This window comes from Phaenicophaeus curvirostris, chromosome 6 (assembly GCF_032191515.1).
Source record: "Phaenicophaeus curvirostris isolate KB17595 chromosome 6, BPBGC_Pcur_1.0, whole genome shotgun sequence".
Lineage (NCBI taxonomy): Eukaryota > Metazoa > Chordata > Aves > Cuculiformes > Cuculidae > Phaenicophaeus > Phaenicophaeus curvirostris.
This window is the reverse complement of record NC_091397.1, coordinates 17,056,269-17,080,610: the sequence shown is the minus strand read 5'-3', so window position 1 is coordinate 17,080,610 and position 24,342 is coordinate 17,056,269. Positions and strand designations below refer to the sequence as shown.

The window sequence follows — 24,342 nt, the reverse complement described above, 5'->3', positions numbered from 1 at the left end:
ACATATGCTTGGCCTGTTTTACCACGGGGATAGATTGCTGACTGTCATTTAACTTGTCCGCTAGGATCCTCGAGTCCTTTGCTGCAAAGCTGCTTTCTACTCACTCAGGCTGTGCTGATTGTTCCAGTACTGTTTCATGAGACTGTTCCACCCCATGTGCAGGACTTTGCATTTGTCTTTTTTCAACTTCGTTCCTGCCTGCCTATTCACGTCCTTCTGAATAACAACCTACCCTCCAGCTTACCGACTGCTCCGCCAAGTTGGTGTCATCTGCGAACTCCTAAAGGTGCACTGTGTGGCACTGCTTAGGTTTTCAATAAAAACATTAAACAGTATTGGCCTGGTATTAATCAGTGATGAACAGCCCTGGTAACTGGCTTTTGGTTGGTCTTTGTGCTGCTTACTGCAGCATTTGAGGTCAGCAGTTCACTCAATTTTCCACCCTCCTTACATATGAAATATGGACTGGATAAATTAACAGTTTGGCTATAACAGTACTGTGGGAGAAGATGTTGTAGGCCTTGCTGAAGTCAGTGGGAACAATATCACTGCTTTCCCCTCACCCTCTGAGCTGGTCATCTCATCATAGAAGTCGGTGAGGTTGGCCAGGCATCATTTCCCAATGGTGTGTGTGTCCCCTCCCTCTGTGTTCCCTGTACCTTGTAGAGGGACAGCCCACCTGCTCCTTAACCTTTCCTTGGCCCTTGTGCCCCTTCACATTCTTGGCTAGTTTCAACTCTGGCTTCAAAATCTAAATGCTATTTTTTCCTAATCACCTGCACATTGTACAGTTGTTAGCACCTGTCAGTGGTTTTGAAGTAGTTGAACCAATTACTAAAGAGAACACAGAGTGTAAAACCCAAAGGATGCTTTTTCTGCCAGCTACATCATGTATTCCCTTTTACAACTTCTGCTGCCTGAAATCAAGGGAAATTGATGTACATGACTATAAGAAAGCTGCCTGCCGAAATCTTTCTGCATGATTTTTTAAAAAAAATCCTAAGTTTTGGGTTGAGTTCAAGCCTTTGCTGCAGAGCAGTGTGCTGTACCTGATTTTTTTTGGCTGTTTGGAAGTGAGGGTGTTGAGGGTAAATGGCTGGGAATTGGATTGTAAAGATAGCTGCATTATGCTAGAATGTTGTCATTCCTCAAGGAGGTGGGTTAGGTAGTGTGTTAAGATTCCTCTCAGTTTTGTTGTTTCTTCACTATACTTTATATCACTTGCATGTGAGTAGTAAGGTTTTAAGAAATAGGCTGAAATTATGGCCTGTGTTGAAAAGCTGCTGCCAGTGGGGTAGGTATTTTAAACATAATCTTATCAGTAATGGCTAGGTAGTTAAATAATTAGTACAACTATTTTTCTGTATATGCAGTACAAAGAACATTGTAACTGTAAGGTTCCATCACTGTTAATGGCGCTAGCAGTGGTCTTTTGTCCTGCTCAAGATTACTGCTTTCTTTGTGTTCCCTTACAAGGGTGGAGAGGATGGAGCAGATTGTTTTCATCCTGACCTGTCCTTGTCTGTTTGCATGGATAACTAGCGCTGCTAGCTGCTTTTAGTGAAATAGAAGAACAGAGCCCCTCTGTGAGTGTGGAGGAGAGATGGGAGTGATTGGAGGAATGCTGGAAAGGGAAGCAAGAGTGTTGAAGCCTTGTTTTTGCAAGACATGGGAGTGTAAAAAAGGGTATGTGCTGAAATGTGAGCTTCTAAGCTTCCCCACCATGGGTTATATACCCCTCCCAGCACAAATTCGGGTTTCCTAGGTCACATCACTGGCATAGCAGTGCTTGAGAAGACAGCTCCCCAGAGTCTGATCCTTTGATTGATAATGGTGTGGTGCGGGTAAAGTTGCAGTGGATAATGATACGCTGATCACAGAATCACAGAAACTGAAGAACAGCGATGAACTTGTACGCATGGCAGAACTGTGTAGCTGCAGCTCTGGTGGTTGTGCCAGATGTGGTTGCATCCATATCATATGAGAGCGTAGTGTTCATGGCAGCCTTGATATTGGGGTTTCTGGACATATCGACACTAATTTAAGTATGTGTGATTTTTATGTATTTTGGGGAAACGTCTGTAGATTTTTGGACTTAAATGCTAGGTGTTTGGTTCGTATGTTTATAGCTTTTGTGAGAGAAGTAATAAAATTGAGAAAGAAAAACCTCCTTCACTACCTAGAGGGCTTAGCATCCAAATGTAAGGACAAATTAGGAGTACAAGGATCCTTGTGGATTAAGCCACTCATATCAGTTTACCAAAGTAGCACCCACCTTTTTAAGTCATTGCAGCAGGAATAGGCTTTTAAAAAGAGATGAGATTCTTAAGAAGAAACTCTTAGGAAGGCTTCTCCCATACATGAGGAGCATCACGAAGTAGAGAGGAAAAATATCTTGTAGTGGAGCGAGAGAGGAATTACTAGAGGAATGCAGTTTAAAAAAAAAAAAAAACCAACAAAACCACCACCAAAAAACACGAGACAGCATTGCTTAAATCAGTGGTTGGAATGCTTTGTAGGTACCATAATCTTTAACACTGAATGGCAAGACTGCTATGCCAAGTTTAACATGGGAGGTTTTTAGTAAAAATTAGAGAAGTTTTTGACGGATGATTATAGTTGCAAAGGAGAATTGGAAAAGCTGTGTGTTGGTACAGTGTTCAGATAATGAAAATATTGTGTTTGCTTGCATACAGAGGTCTGAAAGAGGACAGTTAAGGGCTTTGTCCAAGGCACACGCTTGTGATTCATTTTTAGTACACAATTTGGCAAATATGTCTCTCCGCATCTGTTCTCCAGCAACCGGTTAACACACCAACTGGAAAAACAGCAGTATGAATACATTCCAGTAAAGCAGTCAAGTTCGTAGCTACAAACATACTGCATCTGTGACACTTATGGTCTCTTGGGTGCTTTAAGTGATGATGTACAATACCACAGAGTCACCTGGGTGTTTGTTTTGGCATTAGTAAATGCTTGTATGCCTCAAAACCCACATGGCTGTGGTTTTAGATCAGGATATCAGGCTTTGAACTTAATGATTATTGTCATACTTGCTGATACTCTGTTGAATAAATCTACTTGACTCTGTCGGATACATTGTTACTGAAAACCTTAGATTTGTAGCTATTTGAAGGAACAATATACATATATATGTTCTCTATCTAACACTGAAGTGTAGGCACAGCTTACATCTCTTAAACAGTTATCAAAGTTCAAAAAAACCCACATGAAAGCCCCCAGACAAATAAAAAAAAAAAACCCTATTACATTATACCACTCGGGTCCCATACAAATTGGAGGCTTGTGGAAAAGTGGTACAGGTTTGGTCTATCGGAAGTATTTACTCGTGGTTTAAATGCTTTATGTATTTTGGTAGCTGGAAGCAGTGAGTTTTAAGTGTTAATTTCTCTATAGTTTTATGTATATCTGTAAACGCTTACTTTCTTTTTCAATTCTTTTCTGGTAGTAGTCAAAGAAGCCCATCACCAGGTCCAAATCATACCTCTAGTACGAGTGCATCAAATTCAACACCTGCACCGCAGAATACATCTGTACGACCCACTTGTTCATTAACACCTACGCTAGCAGCACACTTCAACGAAAACCTTATAAAGCATGTTCAAGGCTGGCCTGCGGATCATGCAGAAAAGCAGGTGAGTACACTTGTGCTTTGTTTCCTGTGAGAGTGCAAAATGTGTAGCCTAAAACCTGAACAGTGCTTGGCCCTAGCCAGAAAAGGGGAGAAGGGAGAGTCATTAGGTCAAACCTGCAGATTTTATGATTGACATTTAGTAGTTGTTTTCAGTCTCACTTAAAGTACCCGTGCTTTTGAAATTCTCTCAGGTGAATGACTATCCTTGTAACTATTCTCATACTGCCCAAGTTCTGTTGAAATTTACAAAGAACGCAAATTTCAACAATTTTTTTATACTAATGGTATTTTTGTTATGTGGAAAATGTTAGGAATTAGGTGTCATAGCTAAAGTATTTGAGACTGCTCCACAGTTTGTGTCACTGAGTTGTTAGCTCTACACAGTGAAAAATGAACTCTGCCTTGTTTGTTGTATCCTGATTTTAAGATGATGTAGAGGGTTCAGACTGAATTTGGACTACTTAACATAATTGGGAAATCCAGTGGAATTGCCATCCATATTTTATAACTGCAGGAAACCTGTCATGTTGTGGTAATACAGAGAAACTGGGTGCATGTCATCTGCTTGGAATGTATTACTCAAAGGAACCGTATTGGCTGAGTCTGGTTCAAGTCCTTTTGCAAGCAACTCTGACTGACACAGTCTGTATGGGATATTAATCTTGCCTAGCCTGGTTTGCTTTGGTCTTTTGAAGAGTAGTTTGCATGCTGGCTCAAGCCTGCACTGAAGGCTTTTGGTAGTAACTTGCAGGATGACTCTTCGGAATGCAGTCAGGACTGATACTACATTTGGACTCTGGGGTTCTAGTTTTGTTTCTTAAGTGTTTAAAATTAATTTTACAACATGACCAATCCGTATTGAGTCAAATTACTCTGCCATCATTGGGAAATGTGTGTTTAAGGAAATGGTACAACACAGCCACTTCTCTCTATGGCCTTGGCCCGTAGCTTTGATAGTGTTATTTTTGCTGTGTTCTGAGATGACATACATCTTGATGCAGAATATATAGATTGCAGTTCATAAGTCTTCCCCCCCCCCCATCGGTAATAAAGAAATTGAAGTGAAACCAGCTAGGTGATCGTGTACTGCGTTGAATACTTTAACCTCTGTGCCTGATGTTACGTGCTGTGTTGTTCTGTCTGCTGTTTCAAGTGATTTCATGTGACAGTGTTGTCCGTAGACCAGTTTTGAGTAATAACAGTTGCAGGGCTTAAGTCAGATATTTGATAAAAAAGAAAGTTAATGCAAGTATAGGTGCAATACATAATGAAGAGGTAAGCTAGATGAAAGTGGAGAGGCTAAAACATGCTGTGCCTTGGTTTCTTCAGATTTCTAACCAGATGCATAGTTTAAACTGAAATTAGGGCACAAGAGCATGTGGCAGAGTAAACTGATAAATTAGTAAATAAATTAGAAGAGCCAGGACAGGTATATGTTTAAAGCAATCAGACTTGAAGAAACGTACTGTGCAGTAGTTAGTAACTAAAACACTTGAACCAGTGGCAGTTATGCAGAACTTGTAAGCATTAGCTAATGTAGAAAAGTGGAAAACAATCCAGTAGTTTGTTTAATTGGAAAATAGTCACCATAACTGCCTTATCTTTAAGGAAAGTGAGAAATGTAATTGTAGGTGGTCTCAGCTTGGTATTTGTAGAGGTACTTTGAGTATTGAACAATATTGAAGCAAAAAAAAAAGATGTATTTTCTTACCAAGGTTTTTCATGTGTTTACGATCACATGAAAGTAGTCAACATCGGCCTTTTAGAAATTTTGTGAAGTTTTGGTGTATGCAAGAAGTTGATGGAGACCTGTGCTAGATACCATTATTCTGGGGAAGGAAAAATTAAGAATACAAGTATTTGAGCAGATGTTGTGCATTAACCCTGATAGGCAGCTAAGCACCACACAGCTGCTCGCTTTCTCTCCCCCAGTACAATAGGGGAGAGAATTGAACGAGCAAGAGTGAGAAAACTTGTAGGTTGAGATAAAGGTAGCTTAATAAATAAAACAGGAGTGGAGGTGGGGTTAAGTGATGCAAAAGTAGTCACTTGCCACCAGCTGACCTTGCCATCAGCTGACCAATGCCTGCTGGTCCCTGGGCAATGGCAACCCCTGGAAAACTGCCCTCTGGTTTTATTGCTGACATGACATTATGTGGTATGGATATCCCTGGGGTCAGTTTGGATCAGCTGTCCCATCTGCACTCCTCCCTGCCTTTTGTCCACCCACAACTTATTTGCTGGGGGCTCAGAGAGAGAAAGGGAGAAACCCTTGACAGTGTGTGAGCACTGCTTGGCCGTAGCTAAAACATCGGTGTGTTATCAACATTGTTTTGGTCACAGATTGGAGACATAGCTCCATGTGGGCTGCTATTACAAAAATTAACTCCAACCTAGTCAGACCCAGTACTGCAGAGAATAACATTGCTAGGCAGTAGTACTGCAGGGAAGGATCTATTAGAAGCATTTTTTTTTTCCTGTGTGCCACTTGCAAGAAATCCTCTTTCCTTACTGCAATGTGATACAAAGAACCTCGGAGTAGTTATACTACTCTTCTTGGTACTGTTGAGTAGTTCTCTGGAGTCATATGTGGTTCACTGGCAATTCATTAAGAAATGCACAGATTTGGGATAGGTCATGCTTCTAAATTTACAGTTCTATTTGTCACAACTGGACTCAGTGGCAATATTAAAATGATGGAGTTTGTCTGGAAGAGAACACCTGAAAAGGGTTGCAAAGGGTTTTTTTTCCTTGCATAAGGTAGCTTAAAATAAGATGGTGTTCAGTTATTTTTGTCACTAAGGCTTTATTTAGATGGGAAATTTAAGTCTGCCAATGAAATAGTGGACAAAATTTTTAACTACACGAGCAAATTACTTTGGAAACTTGGAGCCTTGTCATTTACTGTCTTTCAAGGTGGTTTGGTAAACTTTTATTAGAATTGGGGAAATCTAAACCATCCCTGCCTTAGCATGAACCAGGGTTAGACTGTCTCTTGGCAGCCAGTGTTGCTCATTTCTGATTTTAAATGGGCTCTTGTAGAGAATTTAATGTACTTCTGATTTAATGTTCTGTTTTGAAATAAGAATGCTTTGCTGTCTCAAGACACACTCATCCAGCAATCCTCTGGCTTCAACCTTTTGTTTCCAATGCATGATTCCGAATCCTAACCTTTATGTGTAACCATTGCAGGCATCAAGATTACGTGAGGAAGCCCATAACATGGGAAGTGTCCATATGTCAGAAATTTGTACTGAATTAAAGAATTTAAGGTCTTTAGTTCGAGTATGTGAAATTCAAGCAACTTTGCGTGAGCAAAGGTAAGTGTGTGCACTGTGTTTATTTTCAAGATACTAATTTTCAAGGTGGTATCAAATTCCTGTTCTAGCATTGTTTTGCATGAGCTTTATTTACTGGTAACTTTGTAGGTATGCTAATACTTGTCAGGTTTGCAAGCTGTCTTCCCTGTGTACATTCTGTTTCCCACACAGGGAATTGTTGGTCTCCAGTGAATAGAACCAGATGCACAACTTTTGTATGTATTTTCACAGAGATAGAAAAGAAGTATCTTTCCAGATACATTAGTGCCTTAGGAAAAACTGATTAACTCACACTAGTTCAGCATACTTAAAATATTTGTCCATACGTGCAGGTGCGCACCTGCGTAGTTTATACTGGCCTTAAACACTAACATTTGTATGAGACATGGGTTATGTCTAACACCAGAGGAAGTTTAAACAGTTGTTGGTATCACAGTCTAAGGAAAAGTTAATGCTTGTTAGTTAGGAGAAATCTGAGAAGAACTTGGAGTTCTTTATGGAGATGTTGATTATGGGAAAGTGGACTTCTGCTTCTTAAGTCAGTAACAGTGGGCATCTTCTGCATCACTGGAGCAACACACAACCACACTGTTGAAGACTGTTGTGCAAGATTGAAAAGCTTGATCTTAAAATAGATGCTGAGACTTTGCACCAGTAATCATGATCCTGAATCTGTCTTCATATTCAGTTTCCTTTTTGAATGAAGTTGTCCCATCTATTAAGTCACACTACAGTTTCAATAATGATTCTTATTTACTGTTTAAGCTGCTCTATTAGCATTGCATGCTGTTTAAATACCAAACTTTATCCTAGAAACTCTTGCTTTTTGGCAGTTAGTAAAACAAGCCTTTAATCAGAAGCAGCCTGTAATATATTTGTAAATCTTTCCTAATAAAGAATGGAAAATATGCATTCTTTATGTAGTTTTATGTCATAACGTCGTGAAATATACCATGGAAATTGTAATTTCTGTAATGAACTTCTTGGCTTCTTACAGGTTTCGTTTCCTAAGGTTTCATTTGTGTTTCTGGGTACACATTCAATGTGAAATAACATGTCATTGTTTGGCTCACCAAAAAGCACTTTGTTTCTTATATACTGTGTATCCTTAAGCTATCAATGGGTAATGATAATTATGACTGAATCGATGATAACATGTGTCTTTTATTTTTGCTGCAATCCCAAAGATGTGGAATACATGGCATAAGTAACAAGTTGGTGGGGGAGGCTTTCGCACAGGATGGGATTATCAAAGCCAGTACATTTGAATGGTGGTATAATTTCTATCCTTTTGCACTGAAGAGAACTATTAAAAGTTGTTCTAAGAGGGAACTTTATTTGTAGGCAAAGCAAGTATATTGTTCTAACCATAACTGACAGCACGTGAAAAGACCTTTTTCATTGACTGATGTATTTTATATGACTAGACTTTTTTAAGTCTGATGCCTTTTTCAGTGTGTCTGTCTTAATTGTTTTTCGCCTGCTTTTCAGTAGAAAATTCATTTTTACTTAGCTGGGCTCATACTTGAAAAGTGTTCCGCACAAGTCTGCTGGAGTGGATGCTTTTTCTGTATTGCTTAAAATTGTTGTTTGGACTCTATTGAATATTTGTATGAAACGTCAACTTTCTCTGAATATTTTCTTAATTCATTCATGTACTCGCATTACTTCAGCGTTACAAAAAGTTGTTTCAAAATATTCATTAAAAATTCTGGGAAACAGTTACATAAACCATGTGTTCATTAATCACAATAATTGTTTATGTCAGTTCAGTAGAAGATGGGAAAATGTATAAGGGAATTGCTAGAAATATCACTTATCTCTAAGCCAGGTCTAGTTACAACTTTTTTTCATTAGATGCCTTTTAATGATCAAATATTTTGAGATTGGTGTTCACCATAACTAACAACTACCACTAGTTACAGAGCCAAATACTAGAACAAAGGTGTTGTGCCTAGAAGAAAACTTGCTTGTTTAAAAAAGTTTGAGTGCTTTTGTTTGTTGGACAGTCTGGAAAACAGCATGACACAAAACACAATACTGATCTTCAGAATATTCAGTTACTTAGGGTACTCTTCCAGTGTCCCACTTTTTCTGGAAGTTAAGTTGGAGTGAAGAGCAGGCTGGAGCATAACTGCATATTGGTCATGACAAAATATAGCAACTTAACTTTCTGAACTAAGGTATCATATATGGCAGATCTCTGTGCATCTGCATATGGTATTTGTAGGTGATTGAAAGACATTGTAGAGATACCTGTGTAGATAGTTAATATCTCCGTATAATGGGAATGTTTGTACTAATTTATTTCTTTTCTCTTGCAGGATACTATTTTTGAGGCAACAAATTAAAGAACTTGAAAAGCTAAAGAATCAGAATTCCTTCATGGTGTGAGAAGTAAACAATTGCACATGGTTTTGAGTACAGGAACTATTAAACTGATGCCCAGTCTTAACACTTTTGAGCTGCATTTGAGTAGACTTTGGACCGTTGAGCTGGGCGGAAAAAAGTTGACATGGGGAAGGGGACAGGAGGGAGACAAATTCAGGGGAAAGATACAAGAATGATTTGTAAAACCCTTGAAATGTAGATTTCTTGTAGATGTATTCTTCACGTTGTAAATATGTTTTGTAGAGTGAAGCCATGGGAAGCCATGTGTATCAGAGCTTAGACATCCAAAACTAATCAATGCTGAAGTGGCTAAATACCTAGCCTTTTACATGTAAACCTGTCTGCAAAATTAGCTTTTTTTTTCTGGGGTTATTTTTTTTTTTTTTTTAGTTAATTTATCATTCAGAAATCTCGCATTTCCTAAAATTCAATGCAAGCGCCAGGCGATCTGTGTCTAAGGCTGCAACAATTTGGGTAATGTACAAAATGTCATGAAACAGCTGTTTCCACACTTGCACCGAATCGAGAGCAGTGCTTCTCCATTTCTGTTTTACAGAGAAATGTTTTTCATTTTCTGTGTTCCATTTCCCTGTGAAATCCTAAATCCGATTTTATCAGTTTTTTAATGCTTCTAATTTTCTCTTTTCTTAAGGCACTGTTGCTATGGCACTTTTTCTATAATCTTTTCATTCCTGTGTACAGTAGCTTAAAATTGCAGTGATTGAGCATAACCCACTTGTTTGTATAAATTATTGAAACGTATTTCCATTTGCACCCTGTAAGAATGGACTTCTAGTACTGCTGGGCATGTGTGCTGAAAGTACATTACTTGCTCAAATATAAGGAAATAGCCCAATGAACATGTTAACATGGTTGTGGGAGGGGAAAGAGAAAAAAAAAAAGCTAGTCAGATGTGAATTGTATCTGTTGTAATAAACATGTTAAAACAAAGAAACACTGGTTTTCATTTCCTTTGGTCAACACATATTAAAATTTGGTCTATTTGGGGACTCTTTATTAGAACTGTTCTTGTTGAACATTTTTGTACTTAAATAATTCCTCAAGGGAGGTTTTGTTTAAAACTTGTAAACAGGAAAATGTGTATAAAATATTTAATGAAATATAAAATTCAACAAGAATGATTTAGTCACCTCCCCAACAATTGTCATATGTTAACTCCTGGTTTACCTGTCTTGATATTATGACATTTCATTTCGAAGGATGTTTGTGTTGTAGCTAACTGTTTAAGTCTGGTGCTGACTGCTGTTCTTAACCATCACAAAACGCTGAATTTGTGTAATTGGAGCAACCCACCATTTGAAAATGGTGGCAAAGCTCAGCTTTGTATATTGTTTCCTAAAGTATATTAAAAATAAAAAAGAAACTATTGCTACTACAAAATAAATGTGGCTTTTTCTTTGCTTAAAAACAACCAAAATAGTGATGGCAGAACTAGTTTAATATCTGCAGAGGTTACAGTAGTCTGTTAAGAAAGACTGTAGGTGATGGATTTAAAAAAAAAAGTGATGATAAAGGTGTTGACATGTGATGCTACATGTTTTGTTCCTACTAAACACTGTCTTTCAGCACCAGAAATATTACTTGGTTTTTATTTTGCCTTGTCTCTTGTTGAGTAGGCTCAGTCTGATTTTTAAAATCTGTTTTCTATCAGTGGAAGCTGAATGCTCTGACCTAACAAGACATCGCAAATGGAGCAAGCTGGGAACTTAACCACAAATGAGAAATCAGGATAGATTAACTTGTTCCTCACTTTTTAACCCAGTATGTGCTGTTGTGTTTCATACCATGCAAATGTTTGGGTTTGCTCAGAAACTGGGAACAGAATAATCTTGAATGAAATAATTTCAACATACATTGTTTCTGCATTTTTAGAGACCGAAGGCCAAATGACACAAGGCTTCCAGAGACTTGTTTTGTCTGATGTCTTATGTCTTGTAAGGCTCATTGTCTTAAGGTTACCCAAGTGTAGGGAAACAGGGTGTGAAATGGATGGACATTCAGGTGATTCTTGTCCTTAGCTTTAGAATTTTGCTGTTTAGTTACATGGTTGGACAAAGGTTGCTTCTGTCTTCATAGATATGCTGGGCCTATTTTCCACAAGCTTAATTTGTTTGCTTTTGTTTCATTGGTGCCCTCTAATATCCTGTATCAATGAGTTAAACTCTGGTTTGAAGGAATTTTCTTGTATGCTTACCTACTGCCTGTTAATCTTTTATTATTTATTGTTTTAGAGAAGAGTCTTCAGCTTAATGAGAACTACTCTGTTCTATCACATGGGAACTTCATAATGTATGAATGGTCACAGATAACTTGGGAGTAACAAGGATTAATGTGCTACTTTGAACCTCTTAAAAATACATGCATATGTATACAACCATCACACCGAGACAAGCTCTTCAAGCCATGTCCTCCCTAACTAATGCAATAAAGGCTGCTTTTTTGTCAGGATCAAATAGTGTACTGAGGGCTTGTTGCCTTCTATATTTGCTCACCATGCAATGGCTTTTGTCCCCCATTGTTGACACCTTTCCAAAGCCTGGAGCTGCTGTTAACTGAGGAGTTGCAGCTTGTTGAACTTGAATTAGCATTAGGCACTATTTTAAAGTAGACACTAACCAAAGGGCTGGGTCTGGGTTGATGTCGTTCAAAGTGGCTTTGCAAACATACAAATGCCAGTTTGGCCTTACTGCATGGTGTGAAGATTCTCTTCAGTGGCACGGGGAAACCAGCTCTTCATACATTGCTTGAGGGGGGCAAAAACCCCCAAATTTTTCTCCTTCCTGTCAAATTTCTATCTGAAGCTAGACAGCAAAGAAGTGGGTAGGTGCAACAAGACCTGTTACTAGATTGTCAACTTATTTATTGTCCATTCCAAAACTGATGCTATCCTTTCACATGTAGTAGACATTGATTAACGAAAGGGGCTTTATTGGATTGTTGTATATCTGCAAATCACATCAAGCAAACTTCTCCTGGGGCAAATCTTGTTTTCTTCCTAGACAGGTGTTAAGTGTTTACTCGAGTTGTGGGCTGTGTGTTCTATATTGATGACTTGATACGGGTGGTCAAGAGATGGTCTTTAAGGTCCCTTCCAACACAAAGCATTCTATGATTCTATAAGCAGTACTGCCAATTGGCATAGTATTTTTTAACCTGTGGTGGCATGCTTAAGAGCTCCAGCAGGAGGAGATGCCCAATATAATTATAAAACCACTTAACTGGTCCCAGGGACTCCTAATATTTGATGATTAAACAGTTTGGACTGTCTTTCTTTTGGTTAAGGTTTTTAAGGTTTTCATATCTTTGAAGTTCTATGTATTTTTTTTCACTGGCCTTGATCCTGAGAGGCTGTGGTCAACTACTTGACTTTCGTCAACTTTCCCAGTTTTAGACTGATCTCTTGCAGAAACAAAGTGTCTCCTTTTCAGACTTGTTTTATTTCAGACTTGTCTCTCCTTTGGTGGGAGCATCTTATCTTTTGGTGGACACTAGTGCTGTCTTTACTGTTGCAGTTAAAAACACATACAGAAAGGATATATAATTAAGGTCAGAGAGAATTAAAAACATTTCCATTCCTTTTTGGAGCAACTTTATTGCTTTCATTCATATGTCTGTCTTTCCAGTGTCATGTAGCCTGTGAGGACATCCTGAGGATTTACCAAGGCAGAGTTCTCTATTGCTGTGCATTTGGCTGCAATCACCAATATTGCACATTCTGCTGTGAGGAAGAAGCGATGTGTGTTAAGTGTCTGTCACAGTGCCTTGAGGGGGATACTCGAGAGTCAGCTGAGCGTAAGGGGCTGTCACTCTAGCCCTAGAGTAATCTTTGCCTCTATGTATATATAGTTAAATTCCAAGTCCATTCTTAGGAGCTGGAGTTTTGTTTTTGTAATGCTTCATCCCCATTACTGTTCCTAGAATAATATTCCATCCTCACCAGAGCACAATCTCATTTATAGATGCAAGATGATAATGACGCAATTCTGAATGTCTTAAAATGCTGCCTTGATTTTGGAAAGTTTCCTGCAGAGGAATATTCTGCGCCGGAGTGCCCATCTCATTGACATTAGCACTGCACATCTACTCGTAATTACTGATTTGTGACATGGGGGTTTCTTCTGTGTTATGTTTTGGTTGTCTTATTTGTTCTATCTTATTTCATAAGATTTGGAGCTTTGAATTGGGTTCACAAAAGGCAGGTCTTGCCAGACTAACCTGATTGCCTTCTATGACAAAGTGACCCGGCTACTGGATGAGGGAAAGGCTGTGGATGTGGTCTTCCTGGAGTTCAGCAAAGCCTTTGACACAGTTTCTCACAGCGTTCTGCTTGAGAAACTGTCAGCCTCTGGGCTGGACAGGCGCACACTCTCCTGGGTGGAAAACTGGTTGGCTGGCCAGGCCCAGAGAGTGGTGGTAAATGGTGTGAAATCCAGCTGGAGGCCAGTGACAAGTGGGGTTCCCCAGGGCTCAGTGCTGGGTCCAGCCCTGTTCAATGTCTTCATCAATGATCTGGATGAAGGCATCGAGTGCACCCTGAGCAAGTTTGCGGACGACACTAAGCTGGGTGGAAGTGTCGATCTGCTGGAGGGTCGGGAGGCTCTGCAAAGGGATCTGAACAGGCTGAACCGCTGGGCAGAGTCCAATGGCATGAGGTTTAACAAGGCCAAATGCCAGGTCCTGCACTTGGGGCACAACAACCCTATGCAGTGCTACAGGCTAGGAGAAGTCTGTCTAGAAAGCTGCCTGGAGGAGAGGGACCTGGGGGTGTTGGTTGACAGCCGACTGAATATGAGCCAGCAGTGTGCCCAGGTGGCCAAGGAGGCCAATGGCATCTTGGCTTGTATCAGAAACGGTGTGACCAGCAGGTCCCGGGAGGTTATCCTCCCTCTGTACTCGGCAGTGGTGAGACCGCTCCTCGAATACTGTGTTCAGTTCTGGGCCCCTCACCACAAGAAGGATGTTGAGGCTCTGGAGCGAGTCCAGAGAAGAGCAACAAAGCTGGTGAAAGGGCTGGAGAACAGGCCTTATGAGGAGCGGCTGAGAGAGCTGGGGTTGTTTAGCCTGGAGAAGAGGAGGCTGAGGGGTGACCTCATTGCTCTCTACAACTACCTGAAAGGACGTTGTAGAGAGGAGGGTGCTGGCCTCTTCTCCCAAGTGACGGGGGACAGGACAAGAGGGAATGGCCTCAAGCTCCGCCAGGGGAGGTTTAGGCTAGACGTTAGGAAAAAATTCTTTACAGAAAGGGTCATTGGGCACTGGAACAGGCTGCCCAGGGAGGTGGTTGAGTCACCTTCCCTGGAGGCGTTTAAGGCACGGGTGTATGAGGTGCTGAGGGATATGGTTTAGTGTTTCACAGAATCACAGAATCACAGAATAACCAGGTTGGAAGAGACCCACCGGATCACCGAGTTTGGTAGGAACCACCGGATCACCGTTTGGTAGGAACGGTTGGACTTGGTGATCCGGTGGGTCTCTTCCAACCTGGTTATTCTGTGATTCTGTGAATGTAGCAGGAATGAGTTTCTTTGCCTAATCTAACTTCTTTGGTAGCTGTTTTCTTCTGCAGAGAAGTCAAGGAAAAGCTTTCACTTGCAACTCAGATCCATAAATATATGTTGACTTCTTTTGCAAAGAAATTGTTTTCAGCTGTGATGCAGTTTTGGATTCCAGCTGCACATCACTCTCTCCAGGTATCGTGTTAAGTTCCTCTGTCTTCTACCTCTTTGCTGTCCTACAGCAAGTGTTTGGAAAGAGTCAGTCCTTCATAGCTGTAGACAGAAGCTCTATTCTAATTTTCTTGGATTCCTGTGTTGCTACTGCTGTAGTGATCTACCTCCCAAATTTCTAAAGTTGGCACATAGAGGTCTGTTAGCATGTTGCCTTTTAGAGTTCTCAAGAAAGCTCTCAGCTTCCTTCTGCCTGGCCAGGCAGATTTGTTGCCAAGATCTTACATGCTTCTCTGTCCCAAAATCTGTGATTGGATCTTTATTCAGTGTAACTGGGATGCTGTTGGAGTTTGATTTGGGTTCCAGTTCTTCTGTAGATGCATCATTAGCAGTAGAGAGCTTGTGTACTGGAAAAAAAAATATTTGGCAGGGTGACTGAAGCCAGTGGCAGATGGTGCTGCAGAAGGGGAATGTGTTGTCAGCAAGTCTGGACCACTTGCTAGTGCCAAGGGGCTCTGATGGCCATCAGCTCCATCCAGGTTCCTTTAGCTGCGGCTCTGCATCCTCAAAGTAAAGGCTTTTTTTCTCTTCCACATTTTGAAAGGCTTCTCTGAACTTTTTCTTCTTGTTGAGGATTCAATTCCACAGTAAGTCTTCTATCTTTCTCTAGGCAGGAGAGCTATTAAACCACTGGCAGTATGTCCCTGTCTCTACTTGCTAAATAAATCTGCCTTTCTGCTTGCAATAATATTGTCAACAGAAGCATGGGTAACTGAACCTCTAGGTACTATTGTTCACTTTGACCTAAGGTGGTATCCGAGCTTCACTTAAAGAAATAATTAATTTGTTGTATATATTGGTTTTGTGTCCCCTGGCATCTCTTCATCCGAACAACTAGAAAAATGGGGCAGGGGCACGTGCAAACATACGTGCATGTAACACAGTGATAAGACAAGATCTTTAACGACTCCCGTTTGCTTCACAGATGTTTTACTGAAACAATTGCTCAGTGAGGGTGAGGCTTCACACAGTGGGAGTGCTTATCTGACATCCAGCTCCCTGCAAAAAGAATAGACTCTTCCTTATTGCTTCCCTGCTGCTGGTGATGTGCTCCCCCTGACTCTTTTTGGCAGCCCTGAAGCAGATGAGGGAGCAAAGCCCCAGCAGAAACCTTGCCTGGTCAGTGTGTCTGCTGACTTCGTAGGCTGAAGGGGCTGGAGAACAGGCCTTATGAGGAGCGGCTGAGAGAGCTGGCGTTGTTTAGCCTGGAGAAGAGGAGGCTGAGGGGTGACCTCATTGCTCTCTACAACTACCTGAAAGGACGTTGTAGAGAGGAGGGTGCTGGCCTCTTCTTCCAAGTGACAGGGGACAGGACAAGAGGGAATGGCCTCAAGCTCCGACAGGGGAGGTTTAGGCTAGACGTTAGGAAAAAATTCTTTACAGAAAGGGTCATTGGGCACTGGAACAGGCTGCCCAGGGAGGTGGTTGAGTCACCTTCCCTGGAGGTGTTTAAGGCACGGGTGGATGAGGTGCTGAGGGGCATGGTTTAGTGTTTGATGGGAACGGTTGGACTCGATGATCCGGTGGGTCTCTTCCAATCTGGTTATTCTGTGATTCTGTGATTTATTCTGTGATTCTGAAGAGGCTCACAGCGAGGACAGGGCTGGCACCTTCTGGCATTGAAGGGCAGGTCAGAGTAACCCTTTGGGTAGCTGTAAGCTCCAGTGGTAAAGACTTACCTGCTCTTAAAACTCTGAGGTATGAGTGCAGAGAGAAGGGCTCGGAGCATTGACATTGCTCCAGGTCAGGCATGTTTCTCTGAGGTTTGGAGGTCTGTATGCTTTCATCTGAAAACTTCACCTCTATGAAAATTTACCTGCTATGCAGCTGAACAACATCCTAACCTAATAACCATACTGCCATATTAACCACTATGTGAGCTTTCAGCCAAGCATGAGTAAAGATTTAATGATCAACCAAGCTCTCAATAATATATTTAAAACAAAGCCCCCATCCCAAAGCAAACAGTGTGTGTTTAATAGGTTTGGAGTACAAATGGAGGAGTGTCTCCAAGGAGATGCTGTTCCTCTTCAACTATTGCTCCGTGTTAAACTAACACTGAGCCACTATTCTCACTCTGGATGGTTTCTTTAGATACAAAACGTTTTACAAGAATGAGGAAAAACCAACTTGGCTGTCCTCATCTGCCATCTGATAAGTTTGGAGTGTTTCCTGAACTCCTTAGTTGTACCACAAGGAGTTTGCGGGCTGCTCTGTGGGAGCCTTGTGAGCAAACACGTGTCCTCGCTGCGGGTCCCAAGCAGTGTGCCAAGCTGGGGATCTCCCACGGTTTGCAGGCCAGCTTCAGTGCCTGGCAGACCTCTGCCTTGTGCCAGTACGTGGAGAGATGCAGGCTCCTTCTCTGCATGTGCTTTCTCTCTCTCAGCGATCTGCCGCACTTCTGTGGTGACCGAAGCTGTGTTTGGTCCTGCTCAGGGGGGAACACGATATCCGACCTGGTCCAGCACTGCCCGGGGGTTGGCAGAGACAGACTGCTGCATGGCCTGGTAAAAAGCCTCTGCTTCAGCTGGCGCTTCTGTATTCTAACTGGAGTTTTTAGTGCAGTAGTAGCTGAAGAAGCTCCAAGGTGCAGGAATCTCTCTGGCACCCGTGAGGGATCCAACCCTGGAGGGTGAGAACAAGAGAGCCACTGAAAAGATGATTCAGAAAAGCACAGCAGGTGTCAGTACTCACTGAACTGCACTGAGCACTGTTATTTCAGCCAATTCTGTTCTCGTGTTGTTAGTGCTAGGACAGACCCCTGCTCCTACGGAAACTGGGTTCCTCTTGTCTAAAAATCAATGTTACCAGTTTGGGGGCTCTGATACCCCACTTAGAATAATCTTTGGTAGAAGCCCCTAAATTTCTGTTGTTTTCTCCTAGCTAACATGCATGGCTTTCTCTCTTAATTGTTAGTATATTTGAACTTCTTTAATTCTCTGGTGTCCAGTTTCAGTACTGAACATCCTTGACCAATATAAGACTAAGTAGAGTTTTTATGTTAGGTGTAGATTTCTGTCTGATTTTTTAATCTAACAGCAATCTGAGTTTCACAAAAGCTTATCATCTTGTGCAGTGGAGGATGGGGTGATACACATCATCTCTGGATAGTATTTAAGAAGAGACTTTGTTTCAGGCACGCTGTAGATTGATTATTCAGCATTTTGTAGTCTGAAAACAGGTCTCCATTATCATGCATTGGCACAAATTACTGCTACTATTTTTTGGTAAGCGATTCATATCATTACAGGAACTTCTGCTCACATCCAGTGTGCTCAGCCTTGGGCACTACATTTTGGAGGATCTTGTATGAAAACAGCAAGATGTAGGGAGGCTGAAACCTACTTCAAGTTTGTGTAGTTATACATAGCTTTAGACGAGGACCACCTACAAGAAACCTGCTATTAACTTTTAAAACCGTTGTTTAAAAAACCCTCATATTTTTAATGACATTCTACTCTTGTGCTGCTTTGTTCAACTCTGGTGGGATTTCAATTATTACAAGAATTTTCACAAGGGAAATTTCACTTAACACATTTTTTCAGCAATGGTACCTGGCTGACAAGTAGAAATATTAATATAACCTTCTATTTTGTACCCCTTAATAGCAGAGTTTACGAGGCTTTCCCTTTACAGCAGGAAGGATTAATTCACTTACACAGAGTTATTCAAGAGAGAGATTCTCTAACTTGGAATCTAATGTGGTTGTGATGTACTTTCCTAATACCTTGGTCTTTTATGTGTGTATCAAGCCAAGCATACATATATGAGAAATGTCTTAATAAATAGTGTATCCTAAAACCCTTAAATTCAGAAAAAGCTGTGAGAATCCATAACTTTCCAGAGGGGAGGGGAAAGTTAAAAATAAAATAAGATTTTCCTATTCATTTTGTTACACACCTGTATTCTGTGCACTCTTGAAGTTTTCAGTGAAGTTGGATTCAATTTGAATAAAGATCATCTTTTCCATTTTGTGGAATTTCCTGGGATGAGCGATGGGACATTTGTGAATTATGGGAAGTAGTTTTAACTGAATCTGCTTTTCAACATCAATCTAAAACTCAGAGATAACGAATGCATTTTAATCAATGCAGAAGTAGGCTGCAGGGGCTTCAAAGAGACTTCCCTGAACTGAGAAACCGATCCACTAATTTTGTCTGTTTCGAATCATCTGGGCCATTAATTTTATTTGAAATGTTACTCTTCCTTTTTAATATTTGAGCGCTGGTTTTCTTCCCACCCCCACTTTTGCATCTCTCAAGACCCTTACTGTGCCCTGTCATAATGGATCTTCATCTCTGGCCACACATTGTGTCCCCTCTTCAGAACACGTAATAGCCTGTGCCGAAAGTGTCTTGCTGTGATATTTCAGTCATGCAATTTCTCTTCTTCCATTTTATCCAGGATTCTATCTTCTAGGATTTTATCTTCCACTGTGGTCTTACAATCTTCATGCTGAACTTCTGACTGTCATAGCTTCATCTTCCTCTGCCTAATTTTGTTTCCCTTATGCCCTCTGTCTCTTTAGGTCAGCGTCTCATAAATCCCAAGGTTCTCTTGTTGTCTAAGGACAATTCCCTTATTCCCCCTCAGGTTAAATCTCTCCTTGAGTACTTAGTGGATGTCTTTAAGGAAAGTTCCTTCTCCTGTTAGTGACTGTCAGCCCTTACGCTGTCAGCTCTCACAGTCAGAAACCAGCACTCAGTACTCTGTACCTGAAACATCTTGGGCAGCACCAGAAGCGTTCTCTGTTTAGGTGGAAGCCAGCGGGGAGAGCGCTGAGTGCCCCAGTGTGGCGGGTGCTGCCGGGTGTCAGAGTTTGATCAGGGACAGGAGCCGCTGTCTCCCTGAGTCCTGTTCCTCTCGCCCCACCTGCCCCCTGCACTGCCCTCCTCTGCGCCCAGCAGTCCTCACTGCCCCTTCCACCTCTGTTCCAACAGCGCGTTAGGCTGTAGCACAGCGAGATGCAACATGCAGGACCAGAGTTCCACACAGATGGAGTTAACTAGGGCCAGGTTTTGTCTCCTTTAGCGTTTTTCTCCAAAGCAGTAGCGGCAGAAGGAGCTATGCTCTTTCAAAGTTGAAAACATCATCCTTTCAGGGGCGGGTGTCCCCTGCACCAGTAGTGTATGAAGATAAAGGAATGCCAGCTCTTGCTTGGGGCACAGGGAGTTGTTTTCTGGGCTAAAGTGCGGTTTCCCCTTCTCTTCACCACCCACACCTTAATCGTATTTCTGTGGTATTTCCCATAAGAGACCAGGCAGAGGCTTGTTTTGAGGCCAAATGTTTGAAATCCTCCAGCTTCCTCTGGAAAAGCTCCATCTTCTTCCAGTGATATAGATGGTTTCTTGTAACCAAACCCCCAGGGAACCTAAACTTTTCCCTGATTAAAGCTAATGAAGACGTAAGACTGGGTGAAAAACTGAATGTGTTACAAGATGTCTTTGTGCTATTTGTGCTTCTTTCTTCATACCTGAGCTGCTGTGGTACCCTTTCTGCAAAAGGTGTTTTGGGAATGGGATTTCTAAAGGGTGCTTCTTAAAAAGAATAATATAAGAAAATAAAATGTCAGTATTTTGAATCTATGAGAGTTGCGGGTATGTCTACACCTTAGAATTTCCTCTCTTGTAGCACTTGGAGGCGAGGGCAATGCTCTACCTACCACTAGTGTTCAGCCTCACCTTTCCTCCTCACAGAGCTCATCCAAATCTGCCCCTCGAGCCCCTGGCCTCAGCTACTGTCAAAGGAGCAGGGCTTTGGGTACTCCTACGTCATCCTGGAAAAGATGCTTGATCTTGATCTTAAAGCCTATGTTTGAATTGATTTTGCAGGTTAGTGACCTTCCCTTCCCGCCACCCCCACCTTTGATTCCCTCCTTTCTTAGCTGAAATAAACAGTTTTAATGTAAAACATAATAGAAATATAAAAACATAGCATTTGCTAAAACAATAAAAGGATCCAACCATGTAGGCTTTATGCTTGCTACTATTAATTGGCTGGAGTGGATTACACCATTTTTGCAACGACTGCTGATTTCACCAGGGCTGCCTTGGCAGCATTGCTCAGACCTCTGTCTGCTCCGTCTGGATCCTTCTTTCAATAATTCGATACACTTAGGAACACAACTGGGAAATTACTGGGGAAAACATTGTTTTCTTGTTGGTTGTTCTTTACTCTAAGTGCTGACACATTCTGTCCCTCCAAATCTCCATGATTTAACGAGGAGGCTTTTGACCCTGGAGATGACAAAGAAATTCACTTGGTTTGCCAAACTAGAAATGGAGTGTCTTGTGACAAGAGAATGGTGATGGATTATTTTTACGCCTCCCCTCCCCCTGTTCCCCCTCTCTCTGCATTCATCCTGCTTTCCCACTTTCACATGTGGCCAAGCCACTCTGTTTCAGTGGCTGGTGGCCTTACATTTTGACATAGACACTGCGGGATCATTGTGCCTGGGTTTGCGTACCCAGCCCTAAACCCCAGTGAGCCTGGAGGTCACCGTGTGATTTTAAGACTTGCTTCTTCATGGAGGGACGGGGTTTGAACTTGCTTCTCTTTTCACTCCAAGGTCTTGAGACTCTCCACCATCAATCCCGGAGAAGGGAAACCATCTGCTCATTTCTCTCAAACCACTAAACTGGAAGATGTTCGCTTAATGTCACCACTGATGGAAGATACATCCGACCAACCTTGTAATGCTAAGGTCCTTTGGTATCCGCTCCCCTCTCCTCTGCACCCTTCTGGCCTGTTTGGTCTCCTGTAGTGGGAATAAGTCAGAAAAACCCTCCAGGCACAGTGCTCTCCCTTCAGAAACCCCAGAGGATGAGGTAAAAGGATAGGAACCAGTCACCCGGGACCAGCTGCCCTCCCAGAGAAATGCAGCTTGACTTCAGGCTGACCTTCAGGCTTTTACAAGCTTGAAGAGAGAGTTACAGAATTGTTAACAGCTATTTTATTACACTTACAGATTGTGTGAGTCGCGTTTTATTGGAACACAGCACTTGGCATGTTCTGTGTTTGGCTGCCAGGGGAAGTTGAAGGGCTGTGGTTACTCTGACATGTTAACCCCCCTGCTTCCATCACCTCCCGCTGTGCTGAGCTGAGCCAAACACTTGGGCACAGCTGCAGCCTCTTTCATCACTGAGGTGCCATGCCAAAAAAACAGTGATATGAAGCTAGTGGTTTCTGATTGTGACAGGATATACCATGGGGTTGAAAGTATCTAGGGACAGAAGGATGCTTTTTGGTCACAGTGCCATGTACTAATACTATGGCTTATTGCTCAGCTTTAAGGAGAGGTGATGCTGTTTGAGACCTCGCAGGATCATGCTCCAAAGCTACTTTCTTCCAAATGCTTTTTGAATATGAATTCTGAGTAGAACAACCTTGGAAAGAAAACCTCTGCTTCCTTTTAATTCTATAGGCTTCATTTTGCTGTCCAATTTAGTTATTTTTTTAGATTGATGATTGCAGTGATAATTCACACAATACTGCCTTAAACAGCAGAAAAAGGCCTGTGCCAGAGCGGAAGAAGAATTTGAAGTCTCGATGGCTGTATGTGCAGTGCTCAGCCTCTGCTGGGGTGAAGCCCCGGCTCCTGCGGGAACTTGCTGATAGAGCTTGCACAAGGTGAAGCTGGTGAGAAAGGGGGACTGCGGACTGAGAAGGTCCCAGGACGACATCATCATGAGATGCTTTGAATCATGGAGGAGAATAGTTATGCAGGGGTTCTTTGTTTCCCGAAGAAAGGTTAATCTGTGCTTTTGAAAGTATTTTTGATTAATATCCATCCTGGGTATCAAGTGGGACTGTCCCCTTGGACCTTGATAGGCAACTTTATTTTCTTGCATACTTCTTCTCATTTACTGCTATTTTTGCTCTGTGACACTAGCTCTCCTCTACCCCTCACTTCTTACAGAGCTGCATAAGTTCATTTTATTTCAGGCTTTAGCAATTTGGAAGGCAGAAAATTTGGACAAGAGGATGGGAATGTTGTGACTGCCCGTTGTCCTTGCTCTGCTCTCTGGCCTAATTTCACATCTATCTGGCTTCACGAAGGAAGAGGCCCTGGCAGCTCCTACAAGAGGTGGGATGCTGTAGCCTGTTTTGCTAGTCACAGTATATACTGGAGGGAATGCAAAATCTGTTCACTAGCCCAGCTTGGCAGCACAACCAGAATGTTGCAATGAGATGATTAAGAAGTCTAATTGATTGATTTTAATGTAAGAACCAAGACTTGGCTCATGTATGTTTGACTTCCCAAATCTGTTTGGACACAGGCTGTTCTCTCTGCCAAAATATCTCCTCTGTACCACAAAACCCATGTCTAGCATTAGGAAAACATTTTCCTGTGTGTGACCTGGGTGGAGATCCTGTCTGTTACCTGTTCCTTTGTGGGTCAAATATAGCCGTAGCAGATGACAGGGTTGTGAGGGTCTTCTGTGGCTTCGGGTTGTGCCAGCAGTTGATCAGCTGAATAAAAACTTGCTTAGATTTGGGAGGAATTCTGGGAGTATCCTGATAATTTTAGTTGAAAATAGCTGTGGCATTTCAGAAACTACACAACGGCCCTTGCTCTGTACTGCCCAGTCTGTTATAAAACAAGATGCACTGAGAGCCGCTGCAAGTACCGGGAAAGAAAGGAAGAAACTGCTGTGATAAGCAATTATCTTACCTTGATCAAAACCTGAACTGCCTGAAGAATTGGCTGTAAATAAACAGGGGTTCATAGTTACCATCTTTTTCATAATGTCCAGCACAGGAAGAACCAACCTTATTATGTTTTCAGAGATATTGAAAATGGACAATATTTGTTCAACTGGGTAAGAAAAGTAGGTGAAATAACGCAGATGAGGGCTTTTACCTGCCTCTTGTTGAATTTCAGTGTTCTTAATGCCTAACACACATATTAACAGCTAACAAAACTGATGGTCTGCATGACAAGGGAAAAAATATCTCTCTGAAATGTTTGTCTCCTCTTACCCATACACAGGTGCCTACTTAGAGGAGAAGTAAGCTCACCCAATTGAATCTCATTTCTCTTTATGATAGGACAATCTTGTAGTGAAAAAAAGATAATCTCTAGAAGTGGAGCAGTTAGTCTGGTTTCTGCTGTTGTACAACAAGATGCTCTGGCAGCCAGAAGCAATACCCTTGTTCAGAAACAGATGAAGAATTTTTATTTTGGATCTGATGCTCCTCCTCTTCACCTACTTTAAGACTCATTTAG

General features: G+C 41.7%; 1 protein-coding gene across 1 annotated transcript in view; it reads left to right on the top strand.

The window, feature by feature from the left end:
* WAC (WW domain containing adaptor with coiled-coil) overlaps nucleotides 1-10,771 on the top strand; it is a 59,541-nt gene extending 48,770 nt beyond the window's left edge. The window contains 4 exon segments of the mRNA XM_069859437.1: nucleotides 3,470-3,656; nucleotides 6,848-6,975; nucleotides 9,300-9,345; nucleotides 9,348-10,771. Of these exon segments, the coding sequence (XP_069715538.1) occupies nucleotides 3,470-3,656; nucleotides 6,848-6,975; nucleotides 9,300-9,345; nucleotides 9,348-9,542 (556 nt within the window). The 3' untranslated portion in view covers nucleotides 9,543-10,771.
* Nucleotides 10,772-24,342: the final 13,571 nt, after the last annotated feature.